Raw genomic sequence first — 23,003 nt, 5'->3', positions numbered from 1 at the left:
AGGTAAAAAAAAAGTATATATTACTGGATAACGCATGAATTGGTTCTCATTGCTATTGCTGCAACTGCAGCTCCAACTGCCATTGTAACTGTAGCAGCAGCAGCTGAAACAAATCTGTCAGTTGTAGCAGAGCTGGTAGCAGCTGAATCATCCAAAGTACGTGTGTTGTACTCCTCTGCCTTTTTTCTGGCTTCTTCAGGTTTCAAATTTGGATCATCTTTCTGAAGTTTTGCCATCGTTTCTTGTATGGCTTTTTCTGAATTTTCAAATATTTCATTGGTGTAGTATTTCCCTCCGTTATTTTCAATCATTCTGTTGATTTTCTTCAGCAGCTCTGTAACCTGAGAGTTATCGTTGTCTTTGTTGTTAAAAACATGATGTCCTCCACCACACTGACTGATAAAGTCCTGGAGAGCTTGACTGTCACTGATGACATCATCTATGGAAACATTTTCCTCCTTCAGGTCATCTCCACGAGTGAACAGGACCACAGTGTAACATGCTGATTCTTGTCCAAAGACGTCCTGAATGATTTTCACTGTTTTTTGGTCTTCCTCGGTAAATCTTCCAGGCTGGATCACAACCAGGAAGACATGAGGACCGGGAGCAGATAAGAAGGAGCATCGAACAAGCTCTTTCTTCAATTTTTCTGGATCTTTTTCTATCTCAAACAGACCTGGAGTATCAACAATAGCCAGCTTTTGACCATCAAACTGGCATGTTTGCTTCTCACACTTTTTTGTCACTAAGAAAGGAGACAGCCTTGAAAAAAAAGATTTTTCCCCTAAGATGGTGTTTCCTGTTTCACTCTTGCCAACTCCTGTTTTCCCAAGAAGAACAATCCTGAGGTCGCGTTCCTCTGCACCTACAGGAGAATTTGACAAACAAATTCTGTTACTGATAATTGCTGATGCTGTAAAAAGTTAAATTTACCAAACCTTTTCTCTAAACAGCCACAAAACAATCCATTTGAATTTTTTAGTGTCAGTAGTGAGCTAATGGTAAAGCAGCCACAGTAACACGAGTGCACAAATGTACTCCAAAAGGTCAGGTACTGAAAATGCAAGTAGCTTCACAGGCTCATTTAGAAATAAGTCCAATGTTATACAGTGAATTCCAGTGGATTTGTTTACTCTGTAGCGGCTGTGATCAGCTGCTGGTGCTCAGAGGTGTACTACCATCTTTGGATTCTACAAAGTACTCTCACAATATACACCAATCAGATATAACATTATGATCATTGACAGGTGAAATTCAATTCAATTCAATTCAATTCAATTCAATTCAATTTTATTTATATAGCGCCAAATCACAACAAACAGTCGCCTCAAGGCACTTTGTATTGTAGGTAAAGATCCTACAATAATACAGAGAAAACCCAACAGTCAAAACGACCCCCTATGAGCAGCACTTGGTGACAGTGGGAAGGAAAAACTCCCTTTTAACAGGAAGAATCCTCCAGCAGAACCAGGCTCAGGGAGGGGGGGTCATCTGCTGCGACTGGTTGGGTTGAGGGGAGAGAAAAAGACATGCTGTGGAAGAGAGCCAGAGATTAATAACAATTAATGATTAAATGCGTGAAAAACACTGATTATCTCTTTTTCACCTGTTAGTGGGATATATTAGGGAACAACTGAGCTAAGTTCATGTTAGATGCAGGAAAAATGGGTAAGCATACTTGAGGGTGTTTATTTTGAGCAACTTTGTATCACACACCACAGGTTCTGATAGAAAGTTGTCAGAATACACAGGGCATCACAGTTTCTTGTGTATGGGCTTGATAACTGCAGACCAGTCAGGGTGCCCATGCTGACCTCTTTTCACTGCTGAAACTGCCAAAAATGGGCACGTGAGCACTTGGTCTGGTGATTCCTGTTTTCTTTTACAGCACTTGGAAAGCTGGATTGCTTACTTTGGGAATACCCGGCTCCAGGATGCACTGTGAGAAGAAGGCAAGCCAGTGGAGACAGTGTGATGCTTTGGGAAATTATCTGCTGGGAAACCTTGGGTCCTATCATTCATGTAGATGTTAGTTTGACGGGTACCACCAACATAAGTATTGTTGTAGACCATCTACACCCTTTCTTGGAAACAGTATTCTCTGATGGCTGTGGCCTCTTTCAATTCAATTCAATTTTATTTATACAGCACCAAATCACAGCAGTCACCTCAAGGAGGTTCATACTGTAAGGTAAAGACCCTACAATAATTACAGAGAAAACCCAACAGTCAAAATGACCCTCTATGAGCAGCACTTGGCCACAGTGAGAAGGAAAAACTACCTTTTAACAGGAAGAAACCTCCTTCAGAGCCAGGCTCAGAAAGGGGCAGCCATCTGCTGCAACCAGTTTGGGTTGAAGGGAGAGATAAATAATGATGGAGGGGTGTATAAACAGAGTAGCCTAGGTCTATTGCAGCATATAAGCTTGATGAAAAAGGAAAGTTTTAAGCCTAATCTTAAAAATAGAGAGGGTGTCTGTCTCCTGAATCCAAGCTGGGAGCTGGTTCCACAGAAGAGGGGCCTGAAAGCTGAAGGCTCTGCCTCCCATTCTACTCTTAAGTATCCGAGGAACCACAAGTAAGCCAGCAGTCTGAGAGTGGCTCTATTGGGGTGATATGGTACTATGAGCAGGGATGAAAGTAGTTTTAAACTCTTGCCGGTACTACAAAAACCGTGTGTGTGTATATATATTCATATATCTCTCACAGGCTGGTTCATGGCCCGTAAAAAGGAATGAGGGGAGGCAAAGGTATAGACCAATCAGATTAGTTTTATTGAAAAGTAAACAAATCAAAAAGAAAGATAAATATGTGATGTGAATATGTCAATATGTCCTGTGTATGCAGTATATGACTGAGTGGCCATGTATGTGGAAATCTGAATGAATATTACAATGCAAAACCAAACCAGAACAAAAGATAAACCGAGGTTAGAGCCAGCCTAGTGGAGCCCTGCTTAAATTAGTGAGCCCAGGTGGCTCCAATTAGTCAAGGCCCACCTCTGGGCCCTCAGGGGGTGGGACAAAAAAAAAAATATATATATATATATTATTTTTACATATATAAATATATATTGTTTACAGCTGGGATCAGCTGTTAGCGCTGTGCAACAGGAGCGTACTCCCGGAGGAGCGACCCGAGATTCCGAAGGAATTACGGCGTCGGAGGAGGGGATGCAGAGCTGGAGCGAAGTACCGGAAGAGGAGGAGACGGTACAAACCGAGCATTCCATCTATTCTCATGGGTAACGTAAGATCTTTACCCAACAAGATGGAAGAGCTGACGGCGCTAACCAGACTCCAGTGGGAGTACCAGCAGAGCAGCCTCCTGCTGTTCACGGAGACTTGGCTCATGGACCACACACCGGACTGGAGGGCTTTCAACTGGTGAGAGCGGACCGGAGCATGAGGAAGAGTGGTAAGAGGAGAGGTGGGGGACTGGCGATGTACGTTAATGAGAGATGGTGTAACCCAGAACACATCACTGTGAAGGAGCAGCGCTGTACCAAAGACATTGAACTGTTAGCGGTTAGCGTTCGGCCATACCACCTGGCCCGGGAGTTTTCACATGTTATTGTGTTAATTGTTTACATCCCGCCGTCGGCCGACGCTACAGCAGCCTGTGAGGACATCCACACCACCGTCTCTCAGTTACAGACGGCACATCCGCAGTCCCTGATTATCATCTCTGGGGACTTCAACCATGCCTCACCTTCTTCCACTCTCCCTAACTTCACCCAATATGTTGACTGCCACACAAGGGACAATAAAACTCTAGACCTGCTGTTTGCTAACACAAAGGAGGCTTACAGCTCATCGCCTCTACCCCCGCTTGGCCACTCGGACCACAACCTGGTCATTCTTCACCCCACCTACACCCCCATTGTGAAGAAGAAACCCCCCACCAAAAAGACAATAAGACTGTGGTCTGAGGACTGCAGTGAGGCCCTGAGAGACTGTTTTGAATCTACAGACTGGCAGGAACTCTGCAGGCCTCACAGTGAGGACATCAACGCCCTCACCCACTGCATCACAGACTACATGAACTTCTGTGTGGAGAACACTGTGCCAACCAAGAAGGTACGGTGCTTCTCCAACAATAAACCGTGGGTGACCCCAGAGCTGAAGGCCCTGCTGAACGAGAAGAAGAGGGCCTTCAGATCTGGAGACAAGGAGAAACTGAGGAGAGTGCAAAAGGATGTAAAATACAAGATCCGGAGAGGCAAAGAGAGCTTCAGGAGGAAGATGGAGGAACAGCTCCAACATAACAAAGTCCGAGAAGTCTGGAGAAACATGAAAAAAATCTCCGGCCACTTCGAGGACAATGGAGGAGCCACAGTGTCTGCTGACCGGGGGTGGGCTAACGACCTAAACCTGTTTTTCAATAGATTTGACTCTGGGTCGTTGACCACCTCCCCCACCCCTCAGCTCCCATCTGCCCCCTTCCGTATGCTGACCCCCCCCTCTCCTGGTGCAATGCCATCATTGCCTGCGCTCTCCTCACCCTCACCCACAGCGGAGCCAGCCCCATCACCCACACCAACCCAGCCTCACATCCACCTCACATCTGATCAGGTGAGAAGTCAGCTCAGGAAGACGAAGATCAGTAAGGCAGCGGGTCCAGATGGAATCAGCCCCAGACTGCTCAGGGACTGTGCAGACCAGCTCTGTCAGGTGGTCCTGCACATCTTCAACCTGAGCCTGAATCTGGAGAGGGTTCCTGAACTGTGGAAGACTTCCTGCATAGTTCCAGTGCCAAAGATCGCACATCCCAGGGAGTCCAACCACTACAGACCTGTGGCCCTGACTTCTCACCTGATGAAGACCATGGAGAGGCTCATCCTGCACCACCTCCGCCCACTGGTGAGCTCAGCGCTGGACCCCCTGCAGTTCGCCTACCAGCCTGGCATCGGGGTGAACGATGCCATCATCTACCTGCTGCACAGATCCCTCTCTCACCTAGAGCAGGCAGGGAACACTGTGAGGGTCATGTTCTTTGACTTCTCCAGTGCTTTCAACACCATCCAGCCTGCACTGTTGAGAGGGAAGATGGAGGGAGCCGGAGTGGACAGGCAGCTGACGGCATGGATCATCATCTACCTCACCAACAGACCACAGTATGTGAGGTGCCATGACTGTGTGTCTGATGTAGTAGTCTGCAGCACGGGGGCGCCACAGAGCACGGTCCTCTCACCCTTTCTGTTCAGTCTGTACACCTCAGATTTCAGGTACAATTCAGACCATTGCCACCTACAGAAGTTCTCAGATGATACGGCCATCATCGGATGCGTATCAGATGGGAACGACCAGGAATACAGGGGGGTCATCAGTGACTTTGTCGGCTGGTGTGAGAACAACGCACTCCAAATCAACGCCAGCAAGACGAAGGAGATGATCATAGACTTCAGGAGGAAGTCACCCCCTACAGCACTGGTGAACATCCAGGGAAAGCACATTGAGACAGTGGTCTCCTACAAGTACCTGGGTGTTCATCTCAATAACAAGCTGGACTGGAGTACAAACACAGACGTCCTGTATAAGAAGGGCCAGAGTCGACTACACCTGCTGAGGAGACTGAGGTCCTTTGGTGTCTGCAGGACTCTGTTAAAGACCTTTTATGACACAGTGGTAGCATCTGCCCTTTTCTATGCAGTGGCCTGCTGGGGGGGGGTGGATGCACCGAAAGGGACAGGAGCAGGATCGACAAACTGGTGCGGAGGTCTAGCTCTGTGTTGGGATGTCCTCTAGAGTCTGTGATGGTGGTGGGTGAGAGGAGGATGTTAGCAAAGCTGATATCCATCATGGACAACCCCCATCACCCTCTGCATGAGACCGTGGGTGAACTGAGCAGCTCCTTTAGTCAGAGACTGAAACATCCTCGCTGCAGGAAGGAGCGCTTTCACAGGTCATTCATCCCAACAGTAGTTAGACTGTACAACACTTCATAATGTCTTGAGTCACTTGGACACTTTACCTCCTCTGCCATCACTTTATCCATACAGTCAGATACATTTTATTTATTACACTCACCCATATAATGCATACCGTGTATGCTGTGTACCTTACCGGCTACAAATGTATATAATATTTTGATATCTGTATATAGTGTTTTGACGTGTGTGTATATGTGTGTATATGTAAATGTGGGTATTGACACTGATATATATATTTATGTATATAGTACTTATGTATATGTGTATAGATTTTTGCTATTTTATTTTATTCTATTCTATTTTAATTTAGTTATTTGTTCTTACTCATCCTTTTGATTTTTTCTCTGTATTGAGCTGCTGTAATGCACAAATTTCCCCGTCGTGGGATCATTAAAGTTTTATCTTATCTTATCTTATCTTAACAGTAAGTGGCAGTGGTGCTCTCATTGTCAGAGTGTGAGCAGTAAGTAATAGCTCTATGGTGCACATTTTTTTGGGGTTTCTTTTGTTTTTTTTTGCCTACTCAGAGCGTAGAGCAGGCTCTAGTCGTGCTGGAGAGTTGGGGGGGGGGGGGGGGGGGGGGGGGGGGGCAAAAGGTGTTCTTCTTCCTAGGGGGGCCATAACAGAAAATAATTGAGAGGCACTGCACAGCAGTTGTTGGGATCATATTTATCTCATAGACTCCAATTTGTTCACATAAATGGGGAGTCTTCTTCTCACACTAAGGTTAATTATGGAGTTCCACAGAGTCCTCTAATAAGGGCTAATGCAAAGAGACAAACAATTAACATTTTCACAAATGGTCAATTCTCACAGTCACACCTAGGGCTAATTTAGATACACCAGTTAACCTTACCCCATGCACGACTGTGGGAGGAAGCCAGAAAAAACCCACACAGATCTAGTGATAACATACAAAATCCACACAAAAAGGCCCTGGCCAGTGGAATGATTATGATTGCTATTCTACAGGATGTATGGCTCTTATATTCTTGAAAAGTGACCAAGAGCTCCATTTCTGTGTTGTCTACTCAGCCAGTAGTTTGGTGAGAGCTGGCTAGCTGGGGTGGGTATTCTTGTATCCCCTTGGCTTGCTGGCTGTATGTTGGAGTTTTCACCAGTACACTAGAGGGCTTCTTCCTGGTGCCTTTGGGCTGGAGAAAGAGTCCTGCACTCATACACCAAATGACAGTTCAGAGTACCCACCCTTTTCTGGAGTCGGATATTCCATCTGGTGACTCCGTCGTCCTGCTGGGAGACTTCAGCGCTCATGTGGGCAATGACAGTGAGACCTGGAGGGACATGATTGGGAGCAACAGCCTGATCTGAACACGAATGGTGTTTTATTATTGGACTTGGTTTGTAGTTGCAAAGAGGGAGCTGAGCATAAAAGCGAAGCTGCCAATTTACCGGTCAATCTACGTCCCTACCTTCACCTATGTACGCTTTGGGTAGTGACCAAAAGAATAAGATCGTGAATACAATCCATACAATACAAAATGGGCTTCCTCCTAAGGGTGGCTGGCCTCTCCCTTAGTGATAGGGTGAGACATGCAACCATTTGAGAGGGGCTCAAAGAAGAGTCACTTCTTCACATCGAAAGGAGCCAGTTGAGGTGATTCGGGTATCTGATTATGATGCCTCCTGGGTAACTCTTGGGTGCGGTGTTCTGGGCATGTCCTTCTGGGAGGAGGCCCCGGGGCAGACCCAGGACACTCTGGAGAGATTATGGCCCTGTTTACACGACACCTTTTTAAAATGAAAACGGCGTCATTTTGATGCGTTTTGGCCTCCCATTTACACGACAACGGCGTCGTTTTAAAATTTAAGTTGTTTATGAACTTCAGTTCATGAAAGAATTTGTTTGACTTGCATAGATGTCACCGTCTTAGCTGTTTACCATATGTTACCACATTATTATGCGACTGTTACTGAATGATTTAGCCTCACTGGCATATCTTTGTTTCCATGGTATTACCCTCAGTTTTTGGGCCTTTATTATCCAATTATATAAATTTCAGTGGAATATTACTCAGTTGTAACTGCTTTTGCTTCCTTGATATTACACGGTTTTTACCTGATTATTACCTTGGTAGTTGGCTAGTAATAACTTGTAAATTTCCACATCATTACTTTTTTGTTTCCACCTGGTTATCCCATTAATACCAAGTTATTACTGAGCTGTAATAAAAAGTGCTACTGGACATTTGAAGTCAAAACTCTCCAAACTGACAAGTATACAAAAAATAAAACCTTGAACATTGTCTCAACATTATATTATTTAGGTTTAATCACTGTTGGAAGATTTTTTTTCTACAATTAAAAAAAATAACTAAAAGCTGGTGTGTTATAGCTGGTGCATCTGTTTAGACTGGACAGATTTTAAATGTATTGATAACAGTCCAATTTGAGTAAATAGCACCTTTAGAAATCAGATACAATAATAAAAGATAAAATAAAGAAAAATAAGTGCAAAAACACAAACTGTTACTAATTCAATTCAATTCAATTTTATTTATATAGTGCCAAATCACAACAAACTGTCGCCTCAAGGCGCTTTGTATTGTGGGTAAAGACCCTACAATAATACAAAGAAAACCCAACAGTCAAAACGACCCCCTATGAGCAGCACTTGGTGACAGTGGAAAGGAAAAACTCCCTTTTAACAGGAAGAAACCTCCAGCAGAACCAGGCTCAGGGAGGGGCAGTCATCTGCCGCGACCGGTTGGGCTGAGGGGAGAGAAAGACATGTTGTGGAAGAGAGCCAGAGATTAATATCAATTAATGATTAAATGCAGAGTGGAGTATAAACAAAGTAAATAAGGTGAATGAGAAACAGTGCATTATGTGAACCCCCCAGCAGACTAGGCCTATAGCAGCATAACTAAGGGATGGTTCAGGGTCACCTGATCCAGCCCTAACTATAAGCTTTATCATAAAGGAAAGTTTTAAGCCTAATCTTAAAAATAGAGAGGGTGTCTGTCTCCCGAATCCAAGCTGGAAGCTGGTTCCACAGAAGAGGCGCCTGAAAGCTGAAGGCTCTGCCTCCCATTCTACTCTGAAGTATCCTAGGAACCACAAGTAAGCCAGCAGTCTGAGAGCGAAGTGCTCTGTTGGGGTGATATGGTACTATGAGGTCTTTGAGATAAGATGGTGCCTGATTATTCAAGACCTTGTATGTGAGGAGAAGAATTTTAAATTCTATTCTAGATTTAACAGGGAGCCAATGAAGAGAAGCCAATATGGGAGAAATCTGCTCTCTCTTTCTAGTCCCTGTCAGTACTCTAGCTGCAGCATTTTGGATCAGCTGAAGGCTTTTCAGGGAGCTTTTAGGACAGCCTGATAATAATGAATTACAATAATCCAGCCTAGAAGTAATAAATGCATGAATGAGCTTTTCAGCATCACTCTGAGAAAGGATGTTTCTAATTTTTGAAATATTGCGCAAATGCAAAAAAGCGGTCCTACATATTTGTTTAACCCCTTAACTGGCAGCAAAAAAATCACCTGACAAAAACTACATAACACCCTCTGGTTATTATTGGCTCTGAACAACCCATTTCATAGCCTATTAACTGGCTGCGTCTGGTCCGCCGGCCGAATGAAGTGCATTTATATGGCAGGCTAGACCCGCCCATTTTGACTGACACCTCATTCGGCCAATCATGTTAAGAAATGGGTTTCCCAGAGCCAATAATACTCAGAGGGCGTCACGTAGCTTTGTCAGGTGATTTGGTGCAGCCAGTTACATGATTGGCCGAATGACGTGTCAATAAAAATGGGAGGGTCTAGCCTGCCATATAAAAGGGACTACAAACGGCCCGTCACCGGGCCCTTGCCAGTTAAGGGGTTAATATGTGCATTGAAGGACATATCCTGGTCAAAAATGACTCCAAGATTTCTCACAGTGTTACTGGAGGCCAAAGTAATGCCATCCAGAGTAAGTATCTGGTTAGACACCATGTTTCTAAGATTTGTGGGGCCGAGAACAAGAATTTCAGTTTTATCTGAATTAAGAAGCAGGAAATTAGAGGTCATCCAGGCCTTAATATCTTTAAGACATTCCTGCAGTTTAACTAATTGATGTGTGTCATCTGGCTTCATTGATAGGTAAAGCTGAGTATCATCTGCATAACAATGAAAATTGATGTAATGCTTTCTAATTATACTGCCTAAGGGAAGCATGTATAATGTAAATAAAATTGGTCCTAGCACAGAACCCTGTGGAACTCCATAATTAACCTTAGTGTGTGAAGAAGACTCCCCATTTACATGAACAAATTGGAGTCTATGAGATAAATATGATTCAAACCACTGCAGTGCAGTACCTTTAATACCTATAGCAAGCTCTAATCTCTGTAATAAAATGTTATGGTCAACAGTATCAAAAGCTGCACTGAGGTCCAACAGGACAAGAACAGAGATGAGTCCACTGTCAGAGGCTCTAAGAAGATCATTTGTAACCTTCACTAATGCTGTTTCTGTACTGTGATGAATTCTGAAACCTGACTGAAACTCTTCAAATAAACCGTTTCTCTGCAGATGATCAGTTAGCTGTTTTACAACTACTCTTTCAAGAATCTTTGAGAGAAAAGGAAGGTTGGAGATTGGCCTATAATTAGGTAAGACAGCTGGGTCAAGTGATGGCTTTTTAAGCAGAGGTTTAATTACAGCCACCTTGAAGGTCTGTGGTACATAGCCAACTAATAAAGACTGATTGATCATTTTTAAGATTGAAGCATCAATAATTGGAAAGACTTCTTTGAACAGTCTAGTAGGAATGGGATCTAACAAACATGTTGGTGGTTTGGAGGAAGTAACTATTGAAGTTAACTCTGAAAGATCAACTGGAGCAAAAGAGTCTAAACAAATACCAGCAGTGCTGAAAGCAGCCGAACATGAAGAATAATCTTTGAGATGGTTATGAATAATTTTTTCTCTAATGTCTAAAATTTTATTTGTAAAGAAATCCATGAAGTCACTACTAGTTAAAGTGAAGGGAATACTCGGCTCTACAGAGCTCTGACTCTTTGTCAGCCTGGCTACAGTGCTGAAAAGAAACCTGGGCTTGTTCTTATTTTCTTCAATTAATGATGAATAGTAAGATGTCCTAGCTTTACGGAGGGCTTTGTTATAGAGCAACAAACTCTTTTTCCAGGCTAAATAAGCATCTTCTAATTTAGTGAGACGCCATTCTCTCTCCAGCTTTCGGGTTATCTGCTTTAAGCTGTGCATTTGAGAATTATACCACGGAGTCAGGCACTTCTGATTTGAAGCGTTCCTTTTCAGAGGAGCCACAGTATCCAAAGTTATACGCAGTGAGGATGTAAAACTATTGACGAGATAATCAAACTCACTGGGAGCAGAGTTTAGGTAGCTGCTCTGCACTGTGTTGGCACATGGCACTGAAGAGCATAACAATGAAGGAATTAGATCCTTAAACTTAGTTACAGCACTTTCAGAAAGACTTCTACTGTAATAAAACTTATTCCCCACTGCTGTGTAATCCATTAAAGTAAATGTAAATGTTGCTAAGAAATGATCAGACAGGAGGGGGCTTTCAGGGAATACTGTTAAGTCTTCAGTTTCTATGCCATATGTCAGGACAAGATCCAGAGTATGATTAAAGTGGTGGGTGGGCTCCTTTACATTTTGAGAGAAGCCAATTGAATCTAACAATAGATTAAGTGCAGTGTTGAGGCTGTCATTCTCAGCATCTACATGGATGTTAAAATCACCCACTATAATTATTTTATCTGAACTGAGCACTAAATCAGATAAAAAGTCTGAGAAATCAGACAGAAACTCTGAGTAAGGACCAGGTGGACGATAGATAATAACAAATAAAACAGGTTTTTGATTTTCCCAATTAGGATGGACAAGACTAAGAGTCAGGCTTTCAAAAGAATGAAAACTTTGTCTGGGTCTTTGATTAATTAATAAGCTGGAATTGAAGATTGCAGCTAATCCTCCTCCTCGACCTGTGCTTCGAGCATTCTGACAGTTACTGTGACTCGGGGGTGTTGATTCTGTGGCACACCCAAAATGTATGGCCACTTTTGTGTTAATCTGTTAATTTCATTTATTTAATTTGCTTACCTGTGATTTCCAGCGACAAAGACTCAAAATATTTTTGGGAAACATGACCAATATTTGTGCTGATTTATTGGGCAACATGGACTATACAGAAGGACAGTAAAATTGGAGCAACACCTCAGGTGGAACTGTTGATTCCAGGGAAGATGCACCCCGGTTGCTTTAGGGGGGTGAATTTCCGCCCGCTAAACAGATGCAATCTGGAAGGCAAACCGAGTGCACTGCGTCTTCATTGCTCCTGAATGTTACCTGTATTTGCAGGGATTTCATTTTTGTTATGGTGGCACCATCCCTGGGGCCCGTAACAAATTGTGGGGGCTCGTCCGGGATCCACTTCCAATAGACTCGTCGACGGAAGAGGGTCCAGAGATATCAGAACCATCAGGCCAACGCGAGGTGACGTTGCTGTAGCCAAGACGACAGCTGGTGAGTGTCCGTGAGGGGAAGCCAAGATTCAGGCGAGGATCTTCGTTCTGCCAAGGGAACTGCACTGCTGTGTCTCACCAGTGGAAGCACATCATGTCAACAGCACGCAAGGAGCTGGTTTGGAGCATCAAAAAGAACCTGTATAAGCTTTCAGGTGGGGAAGCCTACCAGCTAGCAAGAGACATTGCAACTGACTATCCAGGTGATGAGTTAGAACCCACTGATGAAGAAGGTTGTGTGGAATGCATTATTAAATATATGCAGTCTGATGCCTTGTTACAATCTGAAGATGAAGGAATGAGTCAGCTGCTAGCGTTAAATGATATGTTGTGCAGCATAATTGAAAATCGTGATTTGCTTAACATAGTGCATAAGGTTGCACAGTCACAGGACAATGTTAATGTACCCGCTAAGACAGTAGAGTGCACCACACTCACACATGCTGCCTCCCATCAGTCACCACCAGTTACTGATGCTCTACAGCACACTGACTTTGGTGCACAGACACCCAACACCAATCAAAGCTTAACCCAGGCTAGAATCACACGAGGTGAGCTGGGTAAGCAGCCACAGCAGTTTGGAACTTGGAGTAACCCACAACCCAGTGAGGTGCACAGTACACATGACACAGCATCACGTGCTACATTATGTCATACTCCATCACATGTAGCCAGTGAGAGGATGGTTTCCATAAAGGACCTCTCTTACCTCCAGCGGAGGGAATTTAAGGTACACGGTGGACAGATTGGGGACCACAACTCTGACATAACTTACAGCAGCATGTGCAAACAGATTGATGAAGGAATCAGAGAGGGTTTTACAGATGCTGAGGTAATCCGAGGTGTACTGAGGATAGTGAAGCCAGGTGTCTTCAAGGACATGCTCATCAACAAAGAGGAAATCACCATCAGTGAAATCAAGAGCTTCCTCCGATCACACTTGGGCGAAAAGGCCAGTACTGAATTGTTCCAAGAACTAATGTGTGCAAAACAGAATGACCAAGAAACCCCCCAACAGTTTCTGTACCGTATGATTGGGCTCAAACAGAAGATCCTTTTCCAGTCAAAACAGGCCAGTACAGACATTCGCTATGACCGCAGGACTATTCAGGGAGTATTTCTTCACAGCATCTATCAGGGTTTGTGCGCAAAGCACACTGACATCAGACAACAGCTGAGACCGCTTCTCTCAAACAGCGAAGTCACCGATGAGGAGATTCTCAGCCAGGTTACAAAAATGATGAGTGATGAAAATGAACATCAGCGTAGGCTAGGCCATGCTCCCCGTCAAAAAACAACACATGCACACAGTATCCAAGTGGAAGAAAGAGAGGGGACCGTAGACCAGGGTGGTAGTGAGATGATACAGCAGCTCAGTGTACAAGTAGAGGCTTTAGCTAACATGGTCGCAACTCTAATGGACCAACAGACAGCAACCCACTCAAAAGCTGTACCTACCCAAACAGCAGACCAAGACAAGTTGCATACCACCCAGCCTCTTGCTCACCAAGCACCCACTCCTCTACCAAGTCAGCCCTCTGTTGTGAGGAGGGGTAAAATATTCAGCTGCACCAACTGCATGCAGCAAGGCTCAGAGAACTGTAACCACTGTTTTTTGTGTGGGGACCCCGGGCATAGAGCAGTTGGCTGTCTGAAAAGACCCAAACAGTCGGGAAACGGGAGTCGGTCTCTGTTGAGGGACAGACAGAGGCCATTCCACAGTCTCAGTCCCGCTCAGTAATGGCCACCCACAAACAGAGACATCGGAATGGAAAGAAACATAGCAAAAAAACAAGACATTCATGCCCTCTTAAGACACAAGCTGCTAGTAACAGTACAGTGCGCACAGTGCCACTAATTGGTAGAAAGAGTCTGATTAATTGTTTTCTCAATGGCTTTGCTGTCTCAGTACTATTTGATACTGGTTCACAAGTAAGCATCATTGATAGAGCCTGGAAGGAGGCATTCATCCCTCAAAATGCAGTAAGGCCTCTACAAGAGCTCCTGGAGCCTGGGGAACGCTTTGACTTGTGTGCAGCAAATGGCCAGTCCATCCCATATGATGGGTGGGTGGAGCTAGCAGTCAATCTCCCAGGGAATGTTGACCCCAACCTCACAATGGAAGTCCCCTTCCTTGTTAGCCAGATCCCGCTTCCCCAGCCACTACTGGGAGCCAATGTTCTCCAGGGGATGGTAAATAACCAGCAAACTGATGCAGACGCACAAACTATGATCCTTAGCCTCCTCAGCAAAGCCCTAGGAGTAGAGGAAGAGCAGGCTAGGGCCATGGTCAACTTCATCAGTGTTCAGAAAGAGCCAAATTACAGTATGGCTGCCATTCGAGTAGGTAGGGAAAATATCAATCTCCCACCTGGTAAAACGGTGCGTGTGCGATGTAAAGTACCACCTACCTTTGACATTTCAAATCCTGTGGTCCTGTATGAACCACCGGAAGAGAGTTCCATCCTCGAACAGCTTAGTGTTGGAGAGGGTCTACTAGAAATCAGTGATAGCCGGCAACCATTTGTTAAAGTGCCAATCTCTAACCACACTAAGCAGGAAATCATCCTGCCAAAAAGGTCTCAACTTGGCTTCATCCAGCATGTAGTCAAGATTCTCGAACTAGGCAAGCAGAATGTGCAATGTGGGAGGCCATCACCAGCCGGTGTAGTAACGGCTGAAGTTAATGTTGCTTCCCCTAGCACCCCCCCTAATGACCTGTGGCAACCACCGGTTGACCTCAGTCACCTCAGTTCAGACCAACGAGAAATAGTTGAGAAAGTACTTTATGAGGAGTCAACTGTATTTGCTCGGGACAGCAGTGACATTGGCTGTATTCCCTCTCTCCAGATGTCAGTTAGACTCAGAGACGAAACCCCTGTCCAAAAGGCTTATGCGTCAATCCCAAAGCCATTGTATAGGGAAGTCAAAGAGTATATCCAGGAGCTGCTGGTGAAAGGCTGGATTATTAAATCACACTCACCATATGCTGCACCTATTGTTTGTGTGAGGAAGAAAGATGGATCATTGCGCCTCTGCATTGATTACAGGCTCCTCAACAAAAAGACTGTGCCAGATCGGCACCCTCTTCCCCGCATCCAGGACCTGATTGACTCACTGGGGGGCTATAGATGGTTTTCCATCTTAGACCAGGGCAAAGCTTACCACCAGGGCTTCATCGCTGAGGGGTCCAGACATCTGACTGCATTCACAACCCCATGGGGTTTGTATGAATGGGTTAGGATCCCTTTTGGCCTGTCTAACGCACCAGCAGCCTTCCAAAGAAGTATGGAGGAAATGCTGGATACACTCAGAGATGAGTGTTGCATCCCGTATTTGGATGATGTACTCTGTTTCTCCAGGTCTATTGAGGAGCATGTTGAGGTCCTGCGGCGTGTACTCCAAGCTCTGAAACAACATGGGGTTAAACTCAGGCCTGAGAAATGTGAGCTACTCCGCAAGGAGGTCAGGTATGTTGGCCGCCTGGTGTCTGCAGATGGGGTGAGGGTAGACCCAAAAGATCTTGAAGCTGTACAGGCACTGAAGCAGAAAACCCCACAAACAGTAGGTGATGTCAGGCGACTGCTGGGTTTTCTGAGTTATTACCGCGCTTATGTACAGGACTTTTCCCGTATAGCCAGGCCACTCTATGGACTACTCCAGACAAAACCTAGTCCACCGCTGACCAAGCCAAAAAGAGGGAAAATGAAGGGGCCTCAGCTTCCTTCACGGACTTTAGTAGAATGGGATGACCAGCACCAAGAGGTTCTGGAGCACCTCATAGATATTCTAACAAACCCACCAGTGCTGGCCTACCCAGACTTTGACCACCCGTTCATACTGCACACAGATGCCTCTCAACAGGGCCTCGGGGCAGTACTATACCAAAACCAGGATGGTAAGATGAGGGTGATAGGTTATGGGTCCCGTACCCTGACTCCAGCTGAACAGAATTACCACCTCCACAGTGGGAAACTGGAGTTCTTGGCCTTGAAGTGGGCCATATGTGACAAGTTTGTAGATTACTTGTACTATGCACCCCACTTCATTGTATTCACAGATAACAACCCCCTCACTTACGTTATGAGTACGGCCAAGCTGAATGCCGTGGGACATCGCTGGGTGGGGCAGCTTGCTGATTTCCACTTTGAAATTAGGTATCGGCCCGGCAAACAGAACATTGATGCAGACACCCTTTCTCGCTGTCCACTTGATATCAATGTCCTTATGGATCAGTGCTCAGAAAGACTATCAGAAGAAGTAGTGTGTGCCACTTGGGAGGGAACTAGGACAGCCAAACAAGGGGATGTAGCTTGGGTAGCAGCCCTCAATATCACGTCACAAAAACAAATACACTCAAACATAGAGCCACTTTCAGTAATCAGTCACAAAGAACTTGCAAAGGAACAGCATAAAGATCCTGTAATAGGTAAAATCTTAGAGTTAAAGGAGAAAAACAGAGAACTAACTGATGAGGTACGTAGGACACTTGACATGCCCACAAGAAAACTGACACGGGAATGGAGCAGGTTGCAGGTGGAGGACGGCCTTCTTTATAGGAAGACTCCCGGGCGACGACAGTTTGTCCTGCCTGCCATCTACAAGCCAACTATCCTCTCACACCTGCATGACAGTATGGGATATGTTGGGGTGGAAAGAGTCCTTGGCCTAGTAAGAGACCGCTTTTATTGGCCTTTTATGAAAAGAGAGGTTGAGGAATACATCACCAGAAGATGTCGCTGCATAAAGCAAAAAAAGCCAGCATTGCCTGACAAAGCACCCATGGGAAGCCTTACATCAAGCTCACCCCTAGAGCTTGTGTGCATTGACTTCCTGCACCTTGAGACCAGCCGAGGTGGGTACGAATACATATTGGTTGTAGTCGACCACTTCACCAGATTTGCACAGGCGTATCCCACCAGAAACAAGGCTGGAAAGACAGCTGCAGACCGAATCTTCAGTGATTTCATCCTGCGATTTGGGTACCCAGCTAAGCTCCATCATGATCAGGGCCGGGAGTTCGAGAATGAGTTGTTCAAGACACTCAGACAGCTGTCTGGTGTAAATCATTCCAGAACTTCCCCATACCATCCTCAGGGCAACCCCGCAGAAAGATTCAATCGAACTCTGCTACAGATGCTCAGGACACTGGGTGAGAAAGAGAGAGAAAACTGGAAAGATCACCTGGCTTACGTCGTTCATGCATATAACTGCACCAAACATGAGTCAACAGGGTTCTCTCCATATTACCTTCTGTATGGCCGCCATCCACGTCTGCCTATTGACGTTCTCTTTGGATTGGTAACTGAGGATGAGACATGCACTCAAAGTGAATATGCAAAAAGATGGAAAGAGAAAATGATTGAGGCATACAAGATAGCCAGCACTAACAGCCAACATTCAAGTGCAAAAGGAAAGCGCTACTATGACAAACGGAACAGAGGTGTGACTCTGCAGCCCGGGGACAGGGTTCTTGTTCGCAACCTTTCAGAAAGGGGAGGTCCATGCAAACTGAAACCATACTGGGAGAAAGCCATTTACATTGTCAGGGAGCAGGTTGGGGATAACCCAGTCTATAAAGTCAGTCCTGAGAAGAAGGGTCACCCCACTCGTACCCTCCATAGAAACTTGTTACTCCAAGTTAATGATCTGCCAATAGACCTAACTGAGTCTGCCATGCTTGATAAGCCTCAAAAGAGGAAAGGAAGGTCAAATCCACCCCTGGAAACTGTCGAACAAAGACAGAACAGTGGCACAAGTGATTCCGAGATGGATGGGGAGGCACCCCGTTACTGGCTACGGGTACCAAGAGAACAAGTGCAGGCCAATTTGGACATGTATGGGCAGGATACCACAAGCAGGCTACAGAGTACCATTGAGACACCTGGAGATCTATTGGAGGAGCACACCCCTGTGGAATCTGAGTCTGAAAGCGTGAACGTAGGAGAGATAGAGCAAGAGAAGGAAAGTGAGATTTTGCTCTCTGCTGAGGAGCCCCAACTTGACGAAGCACAGCAGGTGCTTCAGACAAACAGCTCAAGGGGAAATACTCAAGAGTGTCAACCAGACTTCCAGCCTCAGCCAAGGAGATCTACAAGGGAGAGGCGACCTGGCCAGATGCTGACCTACTCTTCCCTTGGTCAGCCAACTTATCAGCCACGTTTGGTTGTTGGCTCCATAGGAGTACAGCCGATATTTCACATGTGCCAGTACCCACAATCTTACTGGTATTCAGTCCAACCCACTCACACCATACCTGTCACCTACTCACCAATTAATCATTGTATCCACTGTTGTTAAGGTCGAGAAAGACATCTGACAGGTTTTGTTCATGCGATACTGTTATAAATTTGTAATGTGTGTTTATATGTATCATATAGGAGTTGAAACCTGGTTCAAGAGGTAAAAGGAATTTGGACTATTAACAGCAAGTGTCAGGAGCCACTTTTGTTTGTTGGGGAGCGTGTGGCACACCCAAAATGTATGGCCACTTTTGTGTTAATCTGTTAATTTCATTTATTTAATTTGCTTACCTGTGATTTCCAGCGACAAAGACTCAAAATATTTTTGGGAAACATGACCAATATTTGTGCTGATTTATTGGGCAACATGGACTATACAGAAGGACAGTAAAATTGGAGCAACACCTCAGGTGGAACTGTTGATTCCAGGGAAGATGCACCCCGGTTGCTTTAGGGGGGTGAATTTCCGCCCGCTAAACAGATGCAATCTGGAAGGCAAACCGAGTGCACTGCGTCTTCATTGCTCCTGAATGTTACCTGTATTTGCAGGGATTTCATTTTTGTTATGGTGGCACCATCCCTGGGGCCCGTAACAATTCATTTAAACTAACATATTCATCCTGCTGTAACCAGGTTTCTGTAAGGCAGAATAAATCAATACGTTGATCAATTATTAAATCATTTACTAATAGGGACTTGGAAGAGAGAGACCTAATGTTTAATAATCCACATTTAATTGTTTTATTTTTTGGTGCAGTTGATGAAGCTGTATTATTTATTGTTTTTGAATTTTTATGTTTAAATAGCTTTTTGCTGATTTTAGCTTTGGTTTTTGGTGGTCTGGGAGCAGGCACCGACTCTATGGGGATGGGGTTTTGGGGGGATGGCAGGAGGAGAGAAGCTGCAGAGAGGCGTGTAAGACTGCAACTCTGCTTCCTGGTCTCAACCCTGGGTAGTCAGTTTTTAGGAGGGTTAATAAATTTGGCCAGATTTCTAGAAATGAGAGCTGCTCCATCCAAAGTGGGATGGATGCCGTCTCTCCTAACAAGACCAGGTTTTCCCCAGAAACTTTGCCAATTATCTATGAAGCCCACGTCATTTTTTGGACACCACTCAGACAGCCAGCGATTCAAGGAGAACATGCGGCTAAACATGTCGCTCCTGGTCTGATTGGGGAGGGGCCCAGAGAAAACTACAGAGTCCGACATCGTTTTTGCAAAGTTACACACCGAGTCAATATTAATTTTAGTGACCTCCGATTGGCGTAACCGGGTGTCATTACTGCCGACGTGAATAACGATCTTACCAAATCTACGATTAGCCTTAGCCAGCAGTTTCAAATTTCCATGAATGTCGCCTGCTCTGGCCCCTGGAAGACATTTGACTATGGTCGCCGGTGTCTCTAGCTTCACGTTTCTCAAAACAGAGTCACCAATAACCAGAGTTTGTTCCTCGGCGGGTGTGTCGCCGAGTGGAGAAAAACGGTTAGAGACGTGAACAGGTTGGTGGTGTACCCGGGGCTTCTGCTTAGGACTACGCTTCCTCCTCACCGTCACCCAGCTGGCCTGTTTTCCCTGCTGCTCGGGATCTGCTGGGGGGGAGCTAACGGCGGCTAAGCTACCATGGTCCGCACCCGCTACAGGGGCCTGGCTAGATGTAGGATTTTCCAGGGTGCGGAGCCGAGTCTCCAGTTCAGAAAGCCTGGCCTCCAGAGCTACAAACAGACTACATTTATTACAAGTACCGTTACTGCTAAAGGAGGCCGAGGAGTAACTAAACATGTGACACCCAGAGCAGGAAAGTGCAGGAGAGACAGGAGAAGAAGCCATGCTGGTAGTGAGTCGGCTAAGGGCTAAGCTACTAGCTGAGCTAAGCTAGCGAATTTCTAAAAACAAATAAAGTGAATAATGTGAATACAGGTGATTCAGCAAAGAGTATGCTATTTAAAGTAGGTGAAGATTACACTAAAATATGTTATTATCCAGATAAATCTAGTTATACAGATATAACAGCTAACAGACAGCAAAACACTGTGCTCCGAAACAGGAACAGGAAGTGATACAATACCGCAGTGAGAGCCAACTCTGTTAAGTCAAATAATCACTTAAACAGAGGGCTACTGAGCTTTATTACTTTATTTTTAATTAATTATAAAAAATGTTTTAGATTTATTGAATAAAATCTTTTAAAATGTACTCACATGCTTGTTTGGTGGCCATGCCTGACTTTATCAGATGGTTAAATAGTGAAATGTAGTCTCAGCTGATGTTCTGCTGCCTGTTTTCTTTTACATGCCAGCTTTGTGATATAACCTGTTTCTAGTCCCCTCCCTTTGAACATGTGATGCAAATCTGTTTACCTGTGTGACCAGTTCAGGGAAGGAAATCCATTCACATCACATTCATACCAGATATGAATTTCCATGAGGGATCATTAGTTTATTTTATTTTTATCCAAATTATATAAATATATAGGGTTAACAGGGCCCCACCTAGGAGGAGCAGCCCAAAGTAAAGACATGGATCCGCCCTCCTGTAGGTCCACCCCACACAGGAATTGTGGTAGGGGTTAGGTGCAATACAGGTGCTGGACATAAAATTAGAACATCATGAAAAAGTTTATTTATTTCAGTAATTCCATTCAAAAAGTAAAACTTGTATATTATATTCATTCATTACACATAGACTGATATATTTCAAATGGTTGCTCTCAGTGAGAGGCAGGGAGCTGGGGTGGGTGTTTTTGTATCCCCTTGGCTTGTTGCCTGTAAGTTGGATAGTTGAGAGGGTTGCTTCCCTGTGCCTTCGGACCGGGGAACGGGTCCTGACTGTTGTTTCTGCTTAAGTCACACAGGAGTAAGGATAGGTGTTCTGCTTATCATGGACATTGTCCCCATTGTTTGATTGTGAGACACCAGTTCAGGGAATTTAGCCTTTGAGTCAAAATGTGTCTTCTGCTTCTGTATTTTAAAGCTCTGTGTAAATGTTGTATTTGGAGCATTTGCACTGCAGATTCTCTGCATGGACCTGCTCCCTTGCTAATAAGTAATAAAATTTCTCTTCTCTTCAGATAGCAGGTGTGATCTTGTGCCTTTTGTCATAATTTCTCCAACATCTTAGCCCTTCAGGATCTGCTGGGTTGTGGAGGATGATGAGATCCAAGAACTCTGAAACACATGGTGTCTGAATCAAAAGCTATGTTAAAATATTAAAAACAACATAAGCAATACCCATCCGTAGGAGCCAGTTGCTCAGGTGAACTCCATGCAAACTGATTGGCCATAAGTAAGAATATTGATTTGCCAGGAAATGTGCCAAAAGTAAATAAAAAAGGTCTCACACAAACAAGAAAATGGGTGGCAGCAAAAAATGAAACAAGAGTGAAATAAGGAAATAATACTGTAGGCCAGAGATGCAGTAGATCCTCCACCCCCACCTTGAGAGTGAAACTGCATCTCATCTTAATCCAAATAGAACAAACTGGTCCAGCAGCTCCTCTAGAAGTGACACGCCCAACTGCACCCACAGTCACTCATATGAAAATACAAAGTGTAGATGAAAGGGAAGAATAAAAATACTCTAGGCTGAAAGAAATCTTTGACACACACACAGTGGAGTTACTCCTGAAAGCATGAATAAGAATAGCCATTTGAACAACAGCTTAAAAATGCTGCTTGAATGGATGCCTTATCTCATCCTACAAAGAAAAGTAGTACAACATGCCTTACAGCGGGATCAAATGGGGTCCCAATTTCAGAAAACTGTACAGTTCCCTTGAGATGTGAACTAGATGATCAAAAGGTTAAACACTCTGTCCCATTACCACAATGTTGTCCTGTGAATCTGTTGGAAAGGGATTTGATGTGGTGTTAGGCATTACACTGAGCTCAGCACCAGAGGGTATCGAAGTGCAATGAAGGTCTGAGGTTCAGTGGCTTCAAATGATTAGGCATAGTCCAAGTTTTCTTTTTATCTGTGCATGAATGGAGGCCAGCGAGTAGTGTTGCGCTGATCCCCTGGTGGAACATCTATCTCCCTCTCTGCTTTAACATAATAGTATACAGGTGCTGGTCATAAAATTAGAATATCATGAAAAAGTTGATTTATTTCAGTAATATTCAAAAAGTGAACCAGGTGTCTTCAATATTGAACCTTTTCACAGTATTCTAATTTTCTGAGATACTGAATTTGGGGTTTTCATTAGTTGTCAGTTAAAATTATCAAAATTAAAAAAAACATTTGAAATATATCAGTCTGTGTGCAATGAATGAATATAATATACAAGTTTCACTTTTTGAATGGAATTACT

General features: G+C 44.5%; 1 protein-coding gene across 1 annotated transcript; it reads right to left on the bottom strand.

Moving 5' to 3' along the window:
* Window positions 1–20,987, bottom strand: LOC115779515 (GTPase IMAP family member 7-like). Its single transcript, XM_030728221.1, has 2 exons — window positions 20,896–20,987; window positions 1–865 (listed from the first exon to the last, which is right to left on the bottom strand). The coding sequence occupies exons 1-2, from the start codon at window positions 20,912–20,914 to the stop codon at window positions 21–23; spliced, it is 864 nt and encodes a 287-aa protein (XP_030584081.1). The 5' UTR covers window positions 20,915–20,987; the 3' UTR covers window positions 1–20.
* Between the last annotated feature and the right edge of the window lie 2,016 nt (window positions 20,988–23,003).

The sequence above is a fragment of the Archocentrus centrarchus genome, chromosome 1 (genome assembly GCF_007364275.1).
Source record: "Archocentrus centrarchus isolate MPI-CPG fArcCen1 chromosome 1, fArcCen1, whole genome shotgun sequence".
Lineage (NCBI taxonomy): Eukaryota > Metazoa > Chordata > Actinopteri > Cichliformes > Cichlidae > Archocentrus > Archocentrus centrarchus.
The sequence above is the reverse complement of the archived record's forward strand: the minus strand, read 5'-3'. Positions and strand labels throughout refer to the sequence as shown.